The sequence below is a fragment of the Budorcas taxicolor genome, chromosome 7, assembly GCF_023091745.1.
Source record: "Budorcas taxicolor isolate Tak-1 chromosome 7, Takin1.1, whole genome shotgun sequence".
In the NCBI taxonomy this organism is placed as follows: Eukaryota; Metazoa; Chordata; class Mammalia; order Artiodactyla; family Bovidae; genus Budorcas; species Budorcas taxicolor.
Window position 1 is genome coordinate 53,728,708 of NC_068916.1, and position 19,833 is coordinate 53,748,540.

At 42.4% G+C, this 19,833-nt stretch overlaps 1 protein-coding gene across 2 annotated transcripts in view; it reads left to right on the forward strand.

The window, feature by feature from the left end:
- The window catches only part of ARHGAP26 (Rho GTPase activating protein 26), a 475,905-nt gene that overhangs the window by 386,638 nt on the left and 69,434 nt on the right, over positions 1-19,833 (forward strand). For both annotated transcript variants that reach the window (XM_052642542.1, XM_052642543.1), the window contains exon 20: positions 14,782-14,935. In XM_052642542.1, coding sequence (XP_052498502.1) covers positions 14,782-14,935 — 154 coding nt within the window. The remainder of the gene's footprint in view (positions 1-14,781; positions 14,936-19,833) is intronic.

The following is a 19,833-nucleotide window of genomic DNA, read 5'->3' on the forward strand; positions in this document are numbered from 1 at the left end:
TGTTTCCATTGTTTCCCCATCTATTTCCCATGAAGTGATGGGACCAGATGCCATGACCTAAGTTTTCTGAATGTTGAGCTTTAAGCCAACTTTTTCACTCTCCTCTTTCACTTTCATCACGAGGCTCTTTAGTTCCTCTTCACTTTCTGCCATAAGGGTGGTGTCATCTGCATATCTGAGGTTATTGATATTTCTCCCGGCAATCTGGATTCCAGCTTGTGCTTCTTCCAGTCCAGCGTTTCTCATGATGTATTCTGCATATAAGTTAAATACGCAGGGTGACAATATACAGCTTTGACGTACTCCTTTTCGTATTTGAAACCAGTCTGTTTTTCCATGTCCAGTTCTAACTGTTGCTTCCTGACCTGCATATAGGTTTCTCAAGAGGCAGGTCAGGTGGTCTGGTATTTCCATCTCTTTCAGAATTTTCCACAGTTTATTGTGATCCACACAATCAAAGGCTTTGGCATAGTCAATAAAGCAGAAATAGATGTTTTTCTGGAACTCTTTTGCTTTTTCCATGATCCAGCGGATGTTGGCAATTTGATCTCTGGTTCCTCTGCCTTTTCTAAAACCAGCTTGAACATCTGGAAGTTCACGGTTCACATATTGCTGAAGCCTGGCTTGGAGAATTTTGAGCATTAGTTTACTAGCGTGTGAGATGAGTGCAATTGTGTGGTAGTTTGAGCATTCTTTGGCCTTGCCTTTCTTTGAGATTGGAATGAAAACTGACCTTTTCCAGTCCTGTGGCCACTGCTGAGTTTTCCAAATTTGCTGGCATATTGAGTGCAGCACTTTCACAGCATCATCTTTCAGGATTTGAAACAGCTCACCTGGAATTCCATCACCTCCACTAGCTTTGTTCATAGTGATGCTTTCTAAGGCCCACTTGACTTTGCATTCCAGGATGTCTGGCTCTAGGTGAGTGATCACACCATCATGATTATCTTGGTCATGAAGATCTTTTTTTGTACAGTTCTTCTGTGTATTCTTGCCACCTCTTCTTAATATCTTCTGCTTCTGTTAGGTCCATAGCATTCCTGTCCTTTTTCAAGCCTGTTTTTACCTGAAATGTTCCCTTGGTATCTCTGAAAGCACTAGACCATTCAGATATGACCTAAATCAAATCTCTTATGATTATACAGTGGAAGTGAGAAATAGATTTAAGGGACTAGATCTGATAGATAGAGTGCTTGATGAACTATGGACAGAGGTTCGTGACATTGTACAGGTGACAGGGATCAAGACCATCCCCGTGGAAAAGAAATGCAAAAAAGCAGAATGGCTGTCTGGGGAGGCCTTACAAATAGTTGTGAAAAGAAGAGAAGTGAAAAGCAAAGGAGAAAAGGAAAGATATAAGCACCTGAATGCAGAGTTCCAAAGAATAGCAAGAAGAGATAAGAAAGCCTTCATCAGCAATCAATGCAAAGAAATAGAGGCAAACAACAGAATGGGAAAGACTAGGGATCTCTTCAAGAAAATTAGAGATACCAAGGGAACATTTCATGCAAAGATGGGCTCGATAAAGGACAGAAATAGGGTTAATAGGACCTAACTCAAAGGAAGGTGATAGGGATTCAGCAGACTTATGCCGTTAAGCAGCTAGCACAGGACGTGGCAAGGGTGATCGACTGAAAGCTACTGCTATTATCATTAGTTACTGTTTAATCACACGCAGGAACCAAGGAGGATAAAAACGTGACCTTGCCTATAAGGAGCTCAGGATTGAGTAATGGAAGTAGACAGGTGAATAGGTGACAGTAAGTCGGCAGATGGCTGCTCTCACAGAGCAGTGTGTCTTTGGGGAGGCAGGAGAATGCTGTGGTTGACAGTGACCATAGGCACAGCAGCCTGGGTGAGAGCCTGCTTGACGCTCCCTGGCTGTGCCACGTGGGCCCGCTCTCTGCTACTGCAGGGTCTCAGGCTCCTCTTCTGCAAGACAGGGATAATGGTTTTCTACCTCACAGGTTTGTGGTGAGGATTAAAGCACTTCAGATGGTGCTCCGTAAATGCTACGGGTGTGAAAGTGCTATGATTATTATATATTTATTATATATTTTTATTTAATATATTAATATGTAGTCTGTATTTGTTTTATATATTTATACAAATATGATATGTCTGTTATGTATTATGTGATAATAACAATATTATCTATGAGTTACAGTAAAATCACAAATCAGAGAAAATGATCCTCTTGGCTTTGAGGAGGGAAGACATTCCATATCCTGATTGGCATCTTTCTCTTTGTTACAGAAAATGTTTTCTATCCCTTTGCCTTCCAGAAGTAACGGCCTTCCTCTCATTATTCCTGAGAAGAAATCTTCCCCACCTTGGAGGATCACAGCTTTTAAAGAGATTGCTGTATCCCATAATGTGGCCACACCTTGGTGCATCCACTTGGGTTGTTTCAGATACCTTGCTTTTATGAATAAAGCCACTATATCATCCTTGTAGCTGAATCTGTTCATATTCATGATTATTTCCTTAAGATAAATTCCTGGAAGAATCCCTGGGTCAGCAGATAGGCACAGTTTCTGGGCTTTGACCCCGTAATGCAGTTGGCTTCCCTTCAAACAGTAGCCTGTGTTTCCCTTAAGTATCTGGCTAGGGTCGTTCTCACTGTGGTCTGTACCAGAGAATACTTGGAACAGGCCTGGCCTTACCCTCATCTGCCACGAACACAGCATCTGGCTGTGGAGTGAGAACCTTATCATGTTTCCAGGCCAGCCACGGTCACCTAAGGTTTTGTGCTAAGCAGTGTACATTTGCGGCTCAGGACAGATCAGATGATATTAGTAAATTCCTCTAAGCTTGAAAAAGTGCCAAGTTGATGCTTAGATGGAAACAGAGGCAGCTATGGATCAGGTCTTAAAGCATATTCTAAGAGCATGTAAGAAAGAAGGTGGCGATTAGGAGAAAATCAATTAGATCTCTTCTCAAGATTAATTCTGTCACACGAGGCAGCGAGTGAAAGTTAAGGATGTGTGAAGGCAGACGTGCCTAAGCTGCAGATCAAGCTGTCCCTGTCTGAACACGGTGGACAGGAGGATACGAGACGGGAAGACAGTGAAGCAGTAGATCTACCCTGGGAGCAGCAGGAAACCCTCCCTGGAAACAGGGCTGACTGCTCATGTGTGACGATACTTGCGGGATGCTCAGCTTTCCTCCTTGCCTTGGGAGAAACATTGTTGTTGAAAAGTATATAGCGGTGTATGTATAATATACTTTCTAGAGTTTGTTTTGGAACCCCCAGCTCCCTGGGAAATTAGAACAATACTCAGGCTGGCCTGGAAAGCACCGTAGAAGTGGGTGAGGAAGACTGGCCAGGAGGTGTAAGGTTCTGCCAGTACTCACTCCTCCTAGGTTGCAGTGCAGCCGCTCACCACTGTTACATGAGCAGGTAACAGGGTACTATTGCCACACACCAAACCCTCCTCTATGTCTGATCTGTGGACAAAGATGGAAGACTTTATCAAAGCACATCACTGGGTTTACTCTTTGGGATCAAAGTACTGGTGAAGACTCTGCAGGTAATCTGTGAAAAAAAATCTTATATTTCCGTACAGTGATGTTTTTCAGTTTAAGGCCTTTATCCATGCCCAGCTTAGTACTTCCCAAACTTGCATCATTTACATAAGCCTTCATCTAGTCTTTGGGCCACAACCATATAACTTTTCCACAGTTGTTTGTTTGATACATTTCTTTAAATCAGTTTTTAAGAACCTCACTTCTTTACATTGCCTCATCCTATTCAATAAAATTTCTAAAATATCAGTTTTGTTATCTTACCGTATTACTCTCTAATATACATGAAAACATTCAGTTCAGTTCAGTTGCTCAGTCGTGTCCAACTCTTTGTGACCCCATGGACTGCAGCATGCCAGGCTTCCCTGTCCATCACCACCTCCTGGAGTTTACTCAAAACTCATGTCCATTGAGTCGATGATGCCATCCAACCATCTCATCCTCTGTCGTCCCCTTCTCCTCCCACCTTCAATCTTTCCCAGCATCAGGGTCTTTTCCAGTGAGTCAATTCTTCACATCAGGTGGGCAAAGTATTAGAGTTTCAGCTTCAGCATCAATCCTTCTAATGAATACTCAGGACTGATTTCCTTTAGGATGGACTGGTTGGATCTTCTTGCTGTCCCAGGGACTCTCAAGAGTCTTCTCCAACACCACAATTCAAAAGCATCCATTCTTCATTGCTCAGCTTTCTCTATGGTCCAGCTCGCACATCCATACATGACTACTGGAAAAACCATAGCTTTGACTAGATGGACCTTTGTTGGCAAAGTAATGTCTCTGCTTTTTAATATGCTGTCTAGGTTGGTCATAACTTTTCTTCCAAGGAGCAAGCATCAAGTCTGTCACTGTTTCCATTGTTTTCCCATCTATTTGCCATGAAGTAATGGGACTGGATGCCTTGATCTTAGTTTTCTGAATGTTGAGCTTTAAGGCACCTTTTTCACTTTCCTCTTTCACTTTCATCAAGAGGTACTTTAGTTCTTCTCTTTTTGCCATGAAGGTGGTGTCATCGGCATATCTGAGGTATTGATAATTTCCACAATCTTGATTCCAGCTTGTGCTTCATCCAGCCCAGCATTTCTCATGATGTATTTTGCAAATAAGTTAAATAAGCAGGTTGACAGTATACAGCCTTGGTGTACTCCTTTCCCTATTTGGAACCAGTCTGTTAATTACATGTGTTTTTAAATATTAAAACATAAGTAACTGTTAAGCTAAAGAATGTTCATCCACATCAAACCTTAGAATTGTCATATGTCCAAACTGTGGAACATGTACCACAGTTTGGAGTCCACAGGTCTTGCTCTAAATTTTTGACTGAGATCCTTCCTCTTAACATACACAAACTCAAGATTCTTCTGTCCAGTTGACTGGAATCAGGTTCAGATGTTGCCTGTTGGTTTTTATATCATTGTGGACCCTCACCAATCATCTGTCAGTTTCATGTTGAAAACTTTGGGTGCATTGTGACACCTCTCCAGGTTTGACGTGACCTTTCCTTTCTTCAGATTCTTGTTATAGGGATGACGTCTGTGAGGACACATAAACATACCCCACATGGTACCTCCATGTGCCTCCCTTGTGCCTTCCAACTTCATATGATATTGCCAGAGCTTCATTTCTCTTATGTCTGTGTGCCTGCTCTTGTTTGAGTTATATTTTTTCTCAGTCTCATTGGCACACTTGCAGTTTAATATTTCCTGTGGTTGTGGGTCAGCCTTCTCTTCAGCCCCCAGTTGACATGCTTGATGAGCCCCAAATTCACAGAGTAGGTGCATTCCTTTGGCACATGTTTTCCCCTCACCTCACTGCAGTGTCCCCAGCCTGTGCAGAAGTTGGAGCCTGTTTTTTCCTCTTAGATGTGAATCTGTGCCAACACTCTGGTCTCAGATTGTCATGAAAGTATCTCACCTGTTGATGTTCACAGATGCGTGTCTTATTTTCCAGAAGGAGTTTTTCCTTCCAGGAGGGTAGACCAGTTGTATGTCTGGGTACCTCTGTAAGACTCCTCTGCTTTAATCTGAGAGTAGTTACTGGAGTCTTCTCCAGGTGGCTTTTTCCTTTTCCCAGTGTTACTTCATCTCATCTTCATAATTGCTCATCACCCCGTGAGGTAGGTTCTCATCATCCACATTTTACAAACAAGTAAACTGAAGCTCTAGGGCATCAGCAGAAGAGGAATCTGGACCCAGACCACATCCCTTCCCCATACCATGTTGTCTCCAGAAGGGTACCTCTGTCACTTCTCGAGCCACAAAAGTGAAAACCTTTCTAGACTGAGTTAAAGAAGCAAGAAAAACTATCTGTCTGGTGCCCAGCATTGCCACGGAGGCAGCTGGACTATTTTGAATGGGTTCCTCACTACGCGCAGTGGCAGGCAGCAGCCACACCACGGCCACTCCCCTCCCCCACCCCCATCTCACGGCCACTCTGCAGTGAGCTGTGTGCATTCAGCAGTCGCTTAATATGCTGGGCTGAGGCAATCACTTTGTTTGTGATCACCTCAGAGGAGATGAAAGGAGGTTTTTCATCTGTGCTGCCAGATGAATGGTAGCAAAGGAGATTACTGTTTAATCTCCAAGTTTCCATGCAGATACATCATATAGCAGAGACTAGACTGGTGTGTCTAGGTGAAAGGTACTGACACACAAGCTGTACTTTTTTCACACAACTGTAGAAGGTAGAGCCAGAGGATTAGAGGGAACCAAGCACACAGGTCTCATACTTTTTAAGATTTCTTCCAAGAGGTTGCAAGGTAACATTTATCATTTTGTCCTAGCTTTTTATTACCTACAAAGACATGCCTCTTTTTATTGCACTTCACTTTACTGTGCTTCAAAGATACTGCATTTCCACAGATTAAAGTTTTGTGGGAACCCCGTGGTGTCAGATAATGATTAGCATTTTTTAGCAATAGTTTTTTTTTAATTGAGGTATGTACATTGTTGTTTAAGACATAGTGTTCTTATATACTTAATAGACAACAGTGTAGTATGAACACAACTTTTATATGCACTGGGAAACCAAAATATTCATGTGACTTGCTTTGTTGCAATATTGGCTTTATTGCAGTGGTCTGGAACCACAGCCACAGTATCTCCAAAGTATAGCTGTCCCAGGTCCTCAAATATGTTTCTTGGAAGTGTGGTTCTTCAACTTGAGTATACACTAAGATCATGTGAGGAGCTTATTGGAAATACAGACGCCTGGTCTCCTCCCCAGTACATTTTGAATCAGGTAATGGCTGGAGCTCAGGCCTCTTCATTTCAAAAGTGCCCTGGTAATGCTAAAGCCAGCAAGGATTAGAGAAGCACTGGCTTGAGGAAGGGAGGGATGGTCAAGATTGCCTGTCTTCTGTCATTAGCAGAGTGTCTCTTAGATTTTCTTTCAGGGTTTGGGGCAGCCTGGTGGTGGTTAAAAGCAGGGGCTCTGCAGTTGCCACACTTTTCTTCAATGCCATCTCTACCTGCTACCAGCTCTGCAACCTGGAGCTCATTACTTTTCATTTATGAACCTCCATTTGCTCATCTGTAAAATCGATCACTAATAATAACTTCCTTGGAGGGAAATTGCCATGATTAAGTGAGCCAGCGCATACAACATACTTGACAGCAAGCCTAGTACATAGTAAGCACCTAATAAATGTTAGCTCCGATTATGATGATTACCGTCAGGAGTCCTACTTTATGTTTGACTAAGAAAGTATCCCTTCTCTGGAGCCTGCAGATTCCGAAGGAGAGGCCCATACGTGAGAGTAATGCAGAGTCGCCCTGGCCCAGAGAGAGCCCGTTGAATGCTAGAGTGCCAGTGCATCAGCAGCCAGCGGTGGGCTGTGCAGCCTTGCTTGGTCTGGGAATGGATTCTTGGGCTTTGTTTTACATGGATCTTATTAAATAGCTGCTGAGATTATAGCTTTGATTAATTCTCTTAGTTGTTAATTCATCCTGGACCCTCTCCCAGACAGGCCCAGGGAGAGGCTGAGAATCCAGCTCATGTACTTCGGACGTGTGTCTCCCTTGCTGAAAAATAACTGGGACTCTGTACCATTCTGAGGTTTACGTAATGCCTCTCTCGGAGCTGTCGAACCTGCGGCATGTGTCTTTTCTCAGGTAGTCTCTGCAGATCCTGGGAGCTCTGGACATAACCTGTTTGTTTTGGCAGACAGCATGTTTATCTACAGGAATTCCTATTTTCACGCAGACTGTAAAGTGTAATGTGGCTCTTGTCTTAATTGTGTGTGGTTACCATGTGTGACTGAGACCTGCATAGTTGATGTGGCCCTTAGAAAGTGATGCCGTGGAAAGCTAATGGCAGGAAAAAAATTAAGAAGAACATATTCCAGGCTGCCATCTCTGGTGTTATCACTATAAGCAAAAAAGGTATCATGGCATTAGGCATTATGTTATCCTACTTTGTTAAAAGAAAAAAAAAATTATATAAGTACCTATTTCTGTGTATAGAAAAACAACTGGACTTTTATGCACCAGAATATATCTGGAGTATTTGTATGCCATTCTGTACTTTTAAACTAAAGAGAAATGCATATTTATTATGTATTAACTAATTTTTAAGTTGTTAAAAACACTCTAATCATACATTTCATTTTACTCTCTCAGCCCATTTTGCATTGAGTTATAGTATAAAAATAAGTAACTGTATCAGTTTCTTCTCTTCCCATAAGTAGTGGGAAAGAAGAAACTGTATTGTCAGCAATACATCAGCAGTCTGTGTGTGGGCTTTCTCAGTTATCAGGGAACCATAGATTAGAGGGAGTGTCCCTCCTCAAAAGTAAGTTCTCAGGGAGGAAAGAAGGCTATGTTGTGAGCGGCAAAGTGTCTCTTTAACTCTGAACATTCAAGTCCCTGTTCAGCCATTAATTAGAGGCGCATTCCTAACATGTGGTTTTTGAAATGTTGTTTCAGGAGCAGGCTTCCCTGTTGTACCACGGCATCTCAGTCCTGTGAATCTCTTCAATCTGGGACCAGCCACAGTGACTTCCCCATTCTCTCATGAAACCCATTTTCACTGGCATTCTTTCCCTTTGCAAAGCAGAGGGTTGTTATGGCACCATGGGGAGAGTATGTCAGCCAGTCTATAGGGAACCAAGATTGGTGGTGCTTTTGCTGAAGACAACTTGTCAGAAGTTATGATCACATGTCCTGTGTCTGTGGTCCAAGCAACATTGACATTTTTCACTTGTCACCTCCCTGTTTAATACAACATTGCCCAAACTATGTTTTACGATTATTTTTTCAAACATTGTCCAAATTGTTTTCATGTGCTTAAACATGTTGCCCAAACTGTTTCCTAAGATTATTTTTATCATAGGGACTGAGACTGGGTTAGCAAACTTGTAATCAAACCAGCTCAGATTTTAGTGGGGCTTGGCATGCCACCCTTATCAGGAGCAAAAGCTACAGGGGAGAGAAATTGCTTCAGAAAGTCTTGATTCCAAGCTTTCTGTGTATTTGGGTGTTTCTCAGAGATGGCAAACTCCAAAATTGCTGTGCACTCATCATTTTTTATTGCAAAATTCATTAAGCTGCCTTGCTATTATCATCCTATCTTGTCAAGATGATACATTACAGGCTTCATTGCAAAACTTTAACAAGTGGGAGAAAGTACACCTCTCGCTCCAACACAGCCCAGGAAAGCCTCTGGGCGTTTGCTTCTGCCTTAGTATTTTTGGTGTAACGCCCTGGGTCTTTGCAGAGCCTCCATCTGGTGACTCCCTTTTCTGCCTGTTTGATCATGTGCAGAGACAGTTCCCTCCTTTGGGCTCTGCGAGGCGGCGTGAGCTGCTGTTACAGATCAGTCGTCTTAGCTCTTCTTTTTGACAGCTAGTCCAAGACCTCGTGGAAAGCTAGAATACCAGCCTGTATGATGACATACTGTTGTGCATGGTGGGAAAGCTCCCTGAAAGTGTTATCGGAGGTCTGTGTTTCCTGTTTACCCTTCAGCTCTGAGTATTCAGTGGGCCAGACATGTTCAGGCCTGCCAAGCCAGGCGAATTTGGCTGGGCTCTGCATGTGCGTTCCTTGTCTCACCTCTGGGTTCTGTGATCAGCAGAGACCCTGCCTCTTGTATGTGGTGTGTTTGTCATCAGAGCAAGCGGGAGTCACTTGATAAATATGGAAAGTGAAGGAGCTTAGCTCCAAAATTTCCATGGCAACCCCCAAAAGAAGTACAATATCACCAAAATTATTCTGTGGCTTGCTTTTTTTAGTTGCAGTGATTTGGTTGCATACTCATGTTTTTCCACTCCTGATTTGTACAGAAAACAGAGACTCTGCCCACTGTAACCAGTACTTTGGTTTCAAGGACATTAGTGGTCCCTGCCTGAAGCACCTGAAAAATTAAGTCACACAAAACTGCCTCCTTGTGTGCCAGCAGAACGCGTCCTGGTAGTTAGGGTTGCCTTATTTATGTTTATCATTTATGTCATGACCGTTGTAGAGCCTTAGTCTCTACTGTGCATGGCCTGGGCACCAGGAGTGTATGAACTAACCTTGACCTCACTGGCCATTGTCATGGCTGCTTGATGTAGTCTGTGTGGACAGACATGGCCCTGCCCTTGAGTAGCGTGCATTTTTAAGGCACAGATCCACATCCAGTTTGTCCCTTCCTAGGGAGCATGTGTTAATGAAAGCATCCAACACATGACCTGTGCACATTTGCAACTGTTTGAGCTTTTATTTTACCATTTCTTTGTCTCTGGGCTCTTCTTTCCTGTGAGTAATAAGAAAAGAGATTCTTGTTGACAAATAAGCAAGCGTTTTCACTGCCTTCAACCAGGTCAGGAAAATTCCTGCGTTGTGGGGATTCTTTCTGTTTTGGTCATTTGATCTTGTTGATTTGACTCATAACTGGTTGCTGTTTTCCTTTTTTGAGCCCACTAGCCTGTAATTTTTTTTTCCAGCAATATAATTGCCATCAGTCCTTCTTATACCTTCTGATGTAGATGCCAGAGCTCGTTTGACTCATAAGTGACTCAAAGAAGTCCAGCTCTGGTATTTGAATGATTTCGTTAATTTTTTTATTTTTAATCTTTTAGGCTGCTTGTTCTCATGTTTTTCTGTCAGAGGCAAGTGTCCATTTGCTGACTTGACAGAAGTCCTCCTGTTTTGAGGGACATTACTGAATCATTTGCTCTTTTTCTTCTTAATTCATTGAAGCTGCAAATTAGAATTTGTTGTGTATAGTTTTCCTTAACCGCTAAACATTTGATTTGCTGTTGAGTTTACTCCCCACTCAGTCTCTGCAATAATCACCTTCCTACTCATCCTCAGAAAGGATTGTCAGCATTTCAGCTTAGACGTCTGTCCTCTTAGAAGCTCTCAGTCTTATTATGTGAGGTCTCCTGTCAAAGAAAATTGTAGTGTTCCTGTAGTCAGAGAGTGCCAGGTTTTCCAGGTCCCCATATCTTGTGACCCATGGGGGATGTCAGTAAAGAGTCTGCCTCTTGGGATGCGTATTTGTTTATCTTGGCTGCAAACCTGTGAAATATTATGATTAAGTTTTTGGCATTTTCTTCTTGGACAAAGAATCCCTTTCCCTGATTTTTTGCTTTTGTTGTTGTTTTATTATAAGTCCACCACATGTGACAGGTCCTAGGTACCTAAATATAAGTCAAAATATAATCTCAAAAAGAATTTATTATTTTAAGAAAGAATGTATGTCCTCCAGTAAATGAATCCCTCCTCAAGCTCAGTTAGGGTAGAGCCACCTGTTTTATTCTATTAACTGCTAGTCCGAGGAAGGTTGAGTCCTCGTTATCTATCCATACCCTCATTCTCTTATGGGTTTATGGGAGTTTGGGATTAACACACAGTACTATACATAAAATAGATCAACAAAGGCCTACTGTATAGTACAGGGAACTCTACTCAGTACTCTGTAATAACCTATATGGGAAAAGAATCTGAAAAAAAGAATAGCTATATGTATAACTGAATCACTTTGTCATACACCTGAAACTAACAATGTTGTAAATCAGCTATACCCCAAAATAAAATTTTTAAAAAATAAAAAAATTTTCAAAACCCAAAATCATCATTGTTCCACATGCTGCAGTCTTCCTCGTTAGCTCATGGGAAAGACCCAGTCTATAATACTGTAGTGGGAGCTAGGTTCTTAAAACTTTTACCTAAATCCATTTTTTAGAAACAAAGCTTTTTTATGAGCATTAGGATTCTGGTAAAATACTTTATAAAGCAAAGCATCTTTCTTTGACTTTTTTCAGTTGTGATTTCAAAATGTTGTCTGTCCCGTGCCCAATCTTAGGTTGTTTGTAGTCTACTGAGAAAGGTAGACATATGAATCAGTCAGTACTCTAATATTCATCTGATTAAACTAGCAATGAATTAGTGTCAGAGTCTGCTGTCTGGGGGCTAGGTTCGGTACTCAGGAGGAGCTCAATAAATATTTATTGAATAAGTGAAAATTAAAAATGTTTCATTTCAGGTACTCTGTTTTCTGATGAATAGCAAATGTCCTCATAATATTTTAGAAAAGCTGATATTCTTTTAGCAAGGCAGTATTTTAATTCATAGAATTATACCCCTCTCATGGACAAGTCGGAGAAGGCAATGGCACTCCACTCCAGTACTCTTGCCTGGAAAATCCCACGGGCGGAGGAGCCTGGTAGGCTGTAGTCCATGGGTTTGCGAAGAGTCGCACATGACTGAGCGACTTCACTTTCACTTCTCACTTTCATGCATTGGAGAAGGAAATGGTAACTCACTCCAGTGTTCTTGCCTGGAGAATCCCAGGGATGGGGGAGCCTAGTGGGCTGCCATCTATGGGGTCGCACAGAGTCGGACATGACTGAAGCGATTTAGCAGCAGCAGTAGCAGCATGGACAAGTAAATATAATCACAAAGAAATATGAGCTATAGTTATTCTCTTCTATTTCCTATGAATTCAGATAATTATATCCTACATACTTAGCCTCAAACCAGAGTTAATGAAACTCTTCATCTCTCCTCTCATGAAGCAGAACATACATCCTTTGAGCCCCAGTGAAGTGTCATCCTTACTCCCTGTGGAGTGGAGGTAGTCTTGGGCTCCTCGTACTGTTTCAGGAGTCTTGATGCGAGGATTTTGTGCAAAGGAAAATTTTACTTACTTATGAACTGATTCATACTGATAAATGGCATATCCATTCTCTCAATGATCCCCTAATTATGTAATTTTGGAGTTGTTTTTCTTCCTGGTAGCAAACTCCCATTTGCAGGTCCTATTAGTCCTCCCACATCTTGGCTCAATGTAACTGTTGATTTCTCCTTCTTTGTTGTTTCTCTTTGGGACTCAAACTTTTGAAATATCACTTGTTCTAAACCTCAGGAATCAACTTAATAATCTATTTTTTTTTTCAAAATTTAATTAGAGTTCAAGGATACCCCATAAGCATCATGGGTTTTTTTGATTCAGAATTCTGAGAGGTTTCAACATGGCCTTGAGAATTTGCCAAGATGCTAGGTATTATTGGTGTGTATGTGTGTGTTTGTATGTTTATGTATTTGTGTAACTGATGTGAATATTACTCTAACATCATTTCATAAGCTTATTTTTATATACATGAATAGTGCAAAGGAAGAGCATTTTTTATCATAACACCCCACCCCCCATTTTGCCTAAAGAGACCTAAGTTCAAATGTTGACCTCTAAACTACCATGTAAGTGAGCCTAGTCTTTCTTCTTAGGGATATGGTATACCTCTGGCTCATTTCAGAAAGATCCAGTGAGGATTAACCCAGATATGACATTTCTTGATACATGAATTGATTGCCCAAAACATCAGTTGATTCCAACATGGTGTATCTGTAAGGAATGTGGAACAAGAAAGACATTCCATGTCTCTGATGTTTTGCTTCTACAGTAGTGCCCATGCCATTTGTCTAAATCATCCAAAGTGTTTTCTTCAGCACATGGTTCCAAGTTTTTAAAGATGGGAAGAAACAGAAAGTTCTTTTCTTTGAGCAATGTTCTGAAGTTTACAAAACACATTCTTGCATATGATCCCACTTGATCCTCATGACAGCTCCCCAAGCTGTGCAAGGCATTTTTCATGCTCCCCATTGTATAGCTGCATTGACCGAGAAACAGAGAGCCAAATATTGCCTGACTCTACACACCCAGTCAGGAGTGTCGTCTTGAAGGGAACTCAAGGTTTCTCCCCTCTGACTTGGTAATATTCTCCAAGCACTAATGTGACTGCTTGGAACATAGACTCAGATTTGTATATGTAGACTACTCTGTAGTCCTTACAGATCTATTAGTCAAAAAACTAACTGGAAGCTCAGCATCAAATAGTTGGAGCTAGAGGCAACCCAGAAGGATCTGGCTGGGGAGTGATCAGGGGGTTAGATTGCAGAGCCATAAGGAAGTGGATGGCTAAAGAGTAGATATTTTATAGTGTGGTACCATAGGGTCAGAGGTAGGACCTGGCTTAGGCAAGTAAGGCAGTGTTAGGGGCAGGAGTTTTAGAATAAAGGGTGAATGTCACAGAAGCCAAAAGGATATGATTGACTGCAAGGGGGCTTTGAAGGTTCTCTCTGTTCTGACCATCTGCCAGTCCAAGGAAGATACAACTTGTGTGGTGGTTGAGCCACTCTTAGGAAAAGGTTTGTCATGTGAAAGAGAAGATATGTCCTGTCAAGCAGAGGAATGAGTTTTGCTCTAAAGTTTCACATCACCTGTTACTCTCAGGTTCTTCCTTTCCCACTGGTAATTAGTATTTTTTTAATTCATTTGTTTATTTATTTTTGGCCGTGCTGGGTCTTTGTTGCTGTTTGTGGCCTTTCTCTAGTCGCCGCGATCCAGGGCTGCTCTCTAGTTGTGGTGTGCAGGCTTCTCATCGTGGTGGCTTCTCTTGTTGCAGAACACGGGCTCTAGACACACTGGCTTCAGTGGTTGCAGCGTGTGGGCTCAGTAGTTGCAGCTCACAGGCTTTAGAGCACAGGCCCAGCTGCCCCTCGGCATGTAGACTTGTCCTAGTCTAGGGACCAAACCCACGTCCCCTACATCGGCAGGCAGTTTCCCAACCACAGGATCCACGGGGAAGTCCTCCCACTTGTGATTCTTATTTGTCCTGTAATTCTTCCCTACGTCCTTTTCCTAGTTTCATTAGCACCAGAGAGCTCCATGTAACCTCATTATTTATAAACTTTTGGATAGGTAGGAACAGACTATCCCAATGGAATCGAATGGAATAATATTAATATGGGGTTTGTGGGGTTTTGTTCCCCACAGAGGAACAAAGAAACAGCCTCATCAACTCCAGTTTGGAATCTGTCGTCTCTTCAAATGCGAACAGCATCCTCAATTCCAGCAGCAGCTTACAGCCCAACATAAACTCCAGTGACCCAGACCTGGATGTGCTCAAACCCACCCGGCCCAACTCACTGTAAGTATGACGTCCAGCTGCTGGCCACAGGGGGCCCTTTTCAGCCATTCTACCCAGAATGTGCTCTCTGGCCCCGCCTGACTTTGAGTATTGTCCCATGAACCTAACGTAAACCTTCTCCCTCAACTTGGAAGCTTGGCTAAGTTTATTTCACATGTTTTAAGCACCATCATCTCAAAGGGGAATCACGATTCTTAACATACTGCTTCTTCGCCTTGGTGATGTTTGATCTACCATCCTGCTGAGATGGCTTTGGTGATGGCTCCTTGCCTGTGCTGGCTGCTGGGGCATGAAAAACTACTTCTTTAAGTTTTACAAACATCCGGGCACTGTAGTAGCTCAGTAGATCAGCAGCTACATTTGTTTCACTCATTTGTGTTGTCACAGTTTCCCTTCTCCCCAGCTTTTGTTGAGTATGTTCAGTGCTATCTGTCTCTACTGCCAGAGAGAATAGCTCCAGGAGCCCTTTGAGTCTTTAGCTCCTCAAAGCTCAGCATGACCATGATCACAAAGCAGATACTCTAAAAGAGAAGAACCTCTGTTGCTTCATTATTTGGTGTTGAGCACCCATAGCTGAGACTGTTTTGAGGCTGGTTGTCCAATCCTCCACGGAAACTAGATCTATTCTGCTTGGGCCAGAAAGTTCTCTTTTGTGGTTACATCCCACATTACTTAGCTTGCTTCTTCAGACCACCGCATAAATCTTGTCCACTAGAGCCTTTGCAGAAAGAATGTGAGGCCATGACCAGAACAGCTGGACCCTCTGGCCACAGTTGTGTGAAACTCAGGAAGAGCAGAGTTGACTTTGCCTTTCTCTGATGAAAATAGTTCGAGGTTCAGCCACAAATTGCCTTCAGGGCAGTCGTTTCTCTTGGTGAGACACCAGCATGTCAGAACCATTTCCTACCCTTCTCCTCGCTGTGGTTGCATGATTGCACCCCGCCATTCTATCTCGCTAACATATTTACAGACCCGCAAAATGGGTCTAACATTTTTTTTTTCCTGAGAAGAGACTAAGGGATACTTAGGGTTGGAATGAAAAATGACTCTAAAGTGGGTAAGAGGTGCTTAGAAAATGCAGCCACAATGTAAGATGAAACTGTACATTGAGAAAATCAGGTCTCTTTTTAATTGTTGACAGCTTTAAATACTACCTTGATATTCAAGAAGTTTAATTACTTACCTATTATGACGTAGATGATGTGTTTGTATACCAGGAAGTATCCTCAAATGTTCAAATAATGTAACTTGTTCAGCTTGTGGACAGCGAGTCCCTTCTGGTTCTCCATGGCCAGTGGAGCCTCCGTCCCGTGATGGATGGCTCCCTCAGGGACTCCTAATGCTGCTTTCCTAGGCTTTAAGGAGATTCTGGTTCCTTTTCTTCCATTCTGTTTAAGCCTCTGTACCTTGCAGTTGCTGAGGTTATTTGTTGCTCAGCATGAGCATGGTTTCATGTGGCCATGAAATTAAAAGACGCTTACTCCTTGGAAGAAAAGTTATGACCAACCTAGATAGCATATTGAAAAGCAGAGACATTACTTTGCCAACAAAGGTCCTTCTAATCAAGGCTATGGTTTTTCCTGTGGTCATGTATGGATATGAGAGTTGAACTGTGAAGAAAGCTGAGCACCGAAGAATTGATGCTTTTGAAGTGCGGTGTTGAAGAAGACTCTTGAGAGTCCCTTGGACTGCAAGGAGATCCAACCAGTCCATTCTGAAGGAGATCTGCCCTGGGATTTCTTTGGAAGGAATGATGCTAAAGCTGAAACTGCAAAGAGTTGACTCATTGGAAAAGACTCTGATGCTGGGAGGGATTGGGGGCAGGAGGAGAAGGGGACGACCGAGGATGAGATGGCGGGATGGCATCACGGACTCGATGGATGTGAGTCTGAGTGAACTCCGGGAGTTGGTGATGGACAGAGAGGCCTGGCGTGCTGCGATGCATGGGGTCGCAAAGAGTCGGACACGACTGAGCAACTGAACTGAACTGATGAGCATGGTTGCTCAACACTCTATGATTTTCACCAGCAGCACCAACTAGTGGTCTTTAAGCTCTGTTTTCAGCAGCTGGTGTCTGGGAGCCCCTAAGGCTTTGTTGAGTATAGTGTGTCCAAAGAGGCTGCTTCAGCAGTTACATGGAAATGGGGGGTTATGTCTTTTAAACAAGTCATGGATGAGGGGGCTTGTGATTTTTTATTTTTTGATGTCTAGATGTGATTTTTTTGAGAACCCAATTATTCATCATATGCTATGAAATGTACAAAAGTCATACTTTAAATAAGCTAGATTTGTTTTATGTAAAACACTGGCTATCACTTTACCTGCTTCATGCCATCCGTGGGACACATGCCTACTTGCTATAGGTTTGGGGGCTTTCCTTGGGGGCTTTCCAAGGGAAGGGAGTATGAGGCCTGTAACAATCTCCTTGTTTGGTGGAGGATGGGAGGCTGGAATGTGGGTATGTTTCTTGCTGGGCTGTTGTCTTCCATTCGAGGGAATAGCGAAGTGATCCGTGGGAGTCCTGAGCTCTGAGAAAGCTGCTCTTGAGGTAGAAGCAGTGCTGAAACGGAGTTTGCCTCAGCCCTGATGAGGGCCGTGTCAGTGGCTCCACACTGCAACTGGTTCACCACCCATTTCTAAACCCAGGGCTGGGAGAGCTTGTCACCCAGTTTGTGCCTGCCTGTTTTTTTCTGCCTGGGATTGGCCTGGATGGACCACACACAGACAGACTCGAGGTCACCCTGGCAAATGCAAGCCGCAGCATTTCCCTGAGGCTATGAATTCTGAGAGGTCTGAAGCACCTTCCGCTGTGGTGCTTGGGCTCTGTCACAACCAGTCCAGACCTCTTGGGTCTCAGCCCTGGACCCTTTCATTCTTTCCATCTTTGCTCACTTTGAGATGCACCAAACCCCTTGAATGGGAAACACTTAATGATGCAGATGAGGACACAAGACCAAATCAAGGGGTGGGGGATTACCACTATGTTGAGTATAAATTAGGCATGAGTTGGGGAATCAGTCACCAGAAAACTGTCTTTTTTTATTTCATTCATTTTTCATTGTTTTCATAATGACTGGGATGATCCTTCTGACCACATAACAATCATAATGAAAGAAACACATTTGTGACTCGGCATCTTTGGTGCTTCAGAGGCCATATTTTGCTGTCTCATTGTTACATCTTTCCTAATTCTCCAAGGGGATGAGTGCCCTCTTGTTTGTGTGGACATAATGCTAAAGCTGGCATCAGAATCAGAGATGCTACCATTTCGGCCTTGCTAGGGCAAGACTTCAGGGATCCTGTCTTTGGGAGGTCCTCAGCCATCTCTCCTAAAGATCAAAGAGCACTTTAGATTGTCTAAAATAGTTGGTGGAGATCACTGACCAAATTTGTGCTCAAACCTCTGCTGAGCTTCCTGTGGTAAAGGAGAAGGAGAGAATTCCTGGGCCTCCCCAGAAGTTTATACTCTGGTTGAGGCAGAAAGACGGTGGTAAACAACAGTGCTAAATGGAACTTAGAGCTCAGAAGTGTATATAGAGTTCAACAACTCTTAACTGGGTATTTTTTAGGTACACAAGCCAGTCTAGTGTTGGGAAAGGTGGAGTAGATGAAATGTGAGGTGGGCACTAGGAAAGATGATACGAATGGATGGAAGAGCATTTCAGATAAGGGGATGAGGGAGACAGAGGTGATCCAGGGTAGAGAAAAACATTCTACAGAAATGTGTATTGGAGAAAGGGGAACTTAGTTGTCATCTCAGCATGACCACCAAAAAAAAAATTGAACCAACCTTTTAAGATCAGGTCACTTCACAACAAAATCCAGATTTCATGCTGGCTGGAACCACTAGACATACACACACACACAAATGAATTTAGACATAGACCTTACAACTTTCATAAAAATTAACTCAAAATGGATCATAGACCTAAGTGTAAAATGCAAAACTATAAAATTCTAGAACACAACAAAGGAGAAAAACTAGGTATCTTTGGGTTTGGCAGTGACTGTTTAAATATTGCACCAAAAACATAATCCATGAAAGAAAAACTTGGTAAGTTGGACTTCATTTAGGCTAAAAGCTTCTGCTCTGCAAAAGACATTATTAAGAAAATGAAAAGCCAAGCCACAGACTAGGAGAAAACATTTGCAAAATGCATATCTGATAAAGGACCAGTATGCTCAATATTAAAGCAAGGGTGTATCATTCTACACCTATTAGAACAGCTAGCCTCCAAATCACTGACATCAAATGCTGATGAGGATAAGGAGCAACAGAAGTCTCTTGCATTGCTGGTGGGAATGCAAACTGAGAAAGCCACTTTAAAAGGCAAGCTGATTGCTTCTTATAAAACTAAATGTAGACTTATCACACAACACAATCAAGCGACCACACTCCTCGGTGTTTACTCAAATAAGTTGAAAACTTACATTCACAACAAAATCCTGCCCACAAATATAAATAGCAGCTTTATTCATAATTGCCAAGTTGGAAGCAACCAAGTCATTCTTCAGCGGGTAAATGGATAACCAAACTATGGTACATCCAAACAATGGAATATTATTTGACGTTGAGAGGAAATGAGCTATCAAGTCATGAAAAGACATGGATTAAACCATACATGTGTAAAGCCACTCTGAAAAGACTATAGTATGGTATGATACCAACTACGTGACATTTTGGAAAACAGAAAACTACAAAATCAGTAAAAAGATTAGAGGGCAGGAAGGACACAGGGTTTTTTTAGGACAGTAGTAGACATAAGACATGATGCCTTTTCAGAACTCATAAAACTCATAGAACAGAAAGAGTGGATCCTAATGTGAACTGTGGACTTTAGTTGATAGTTAATAACAATGGTAATAATAATGTATCAAAATTGGTTCATCAGTAGCTA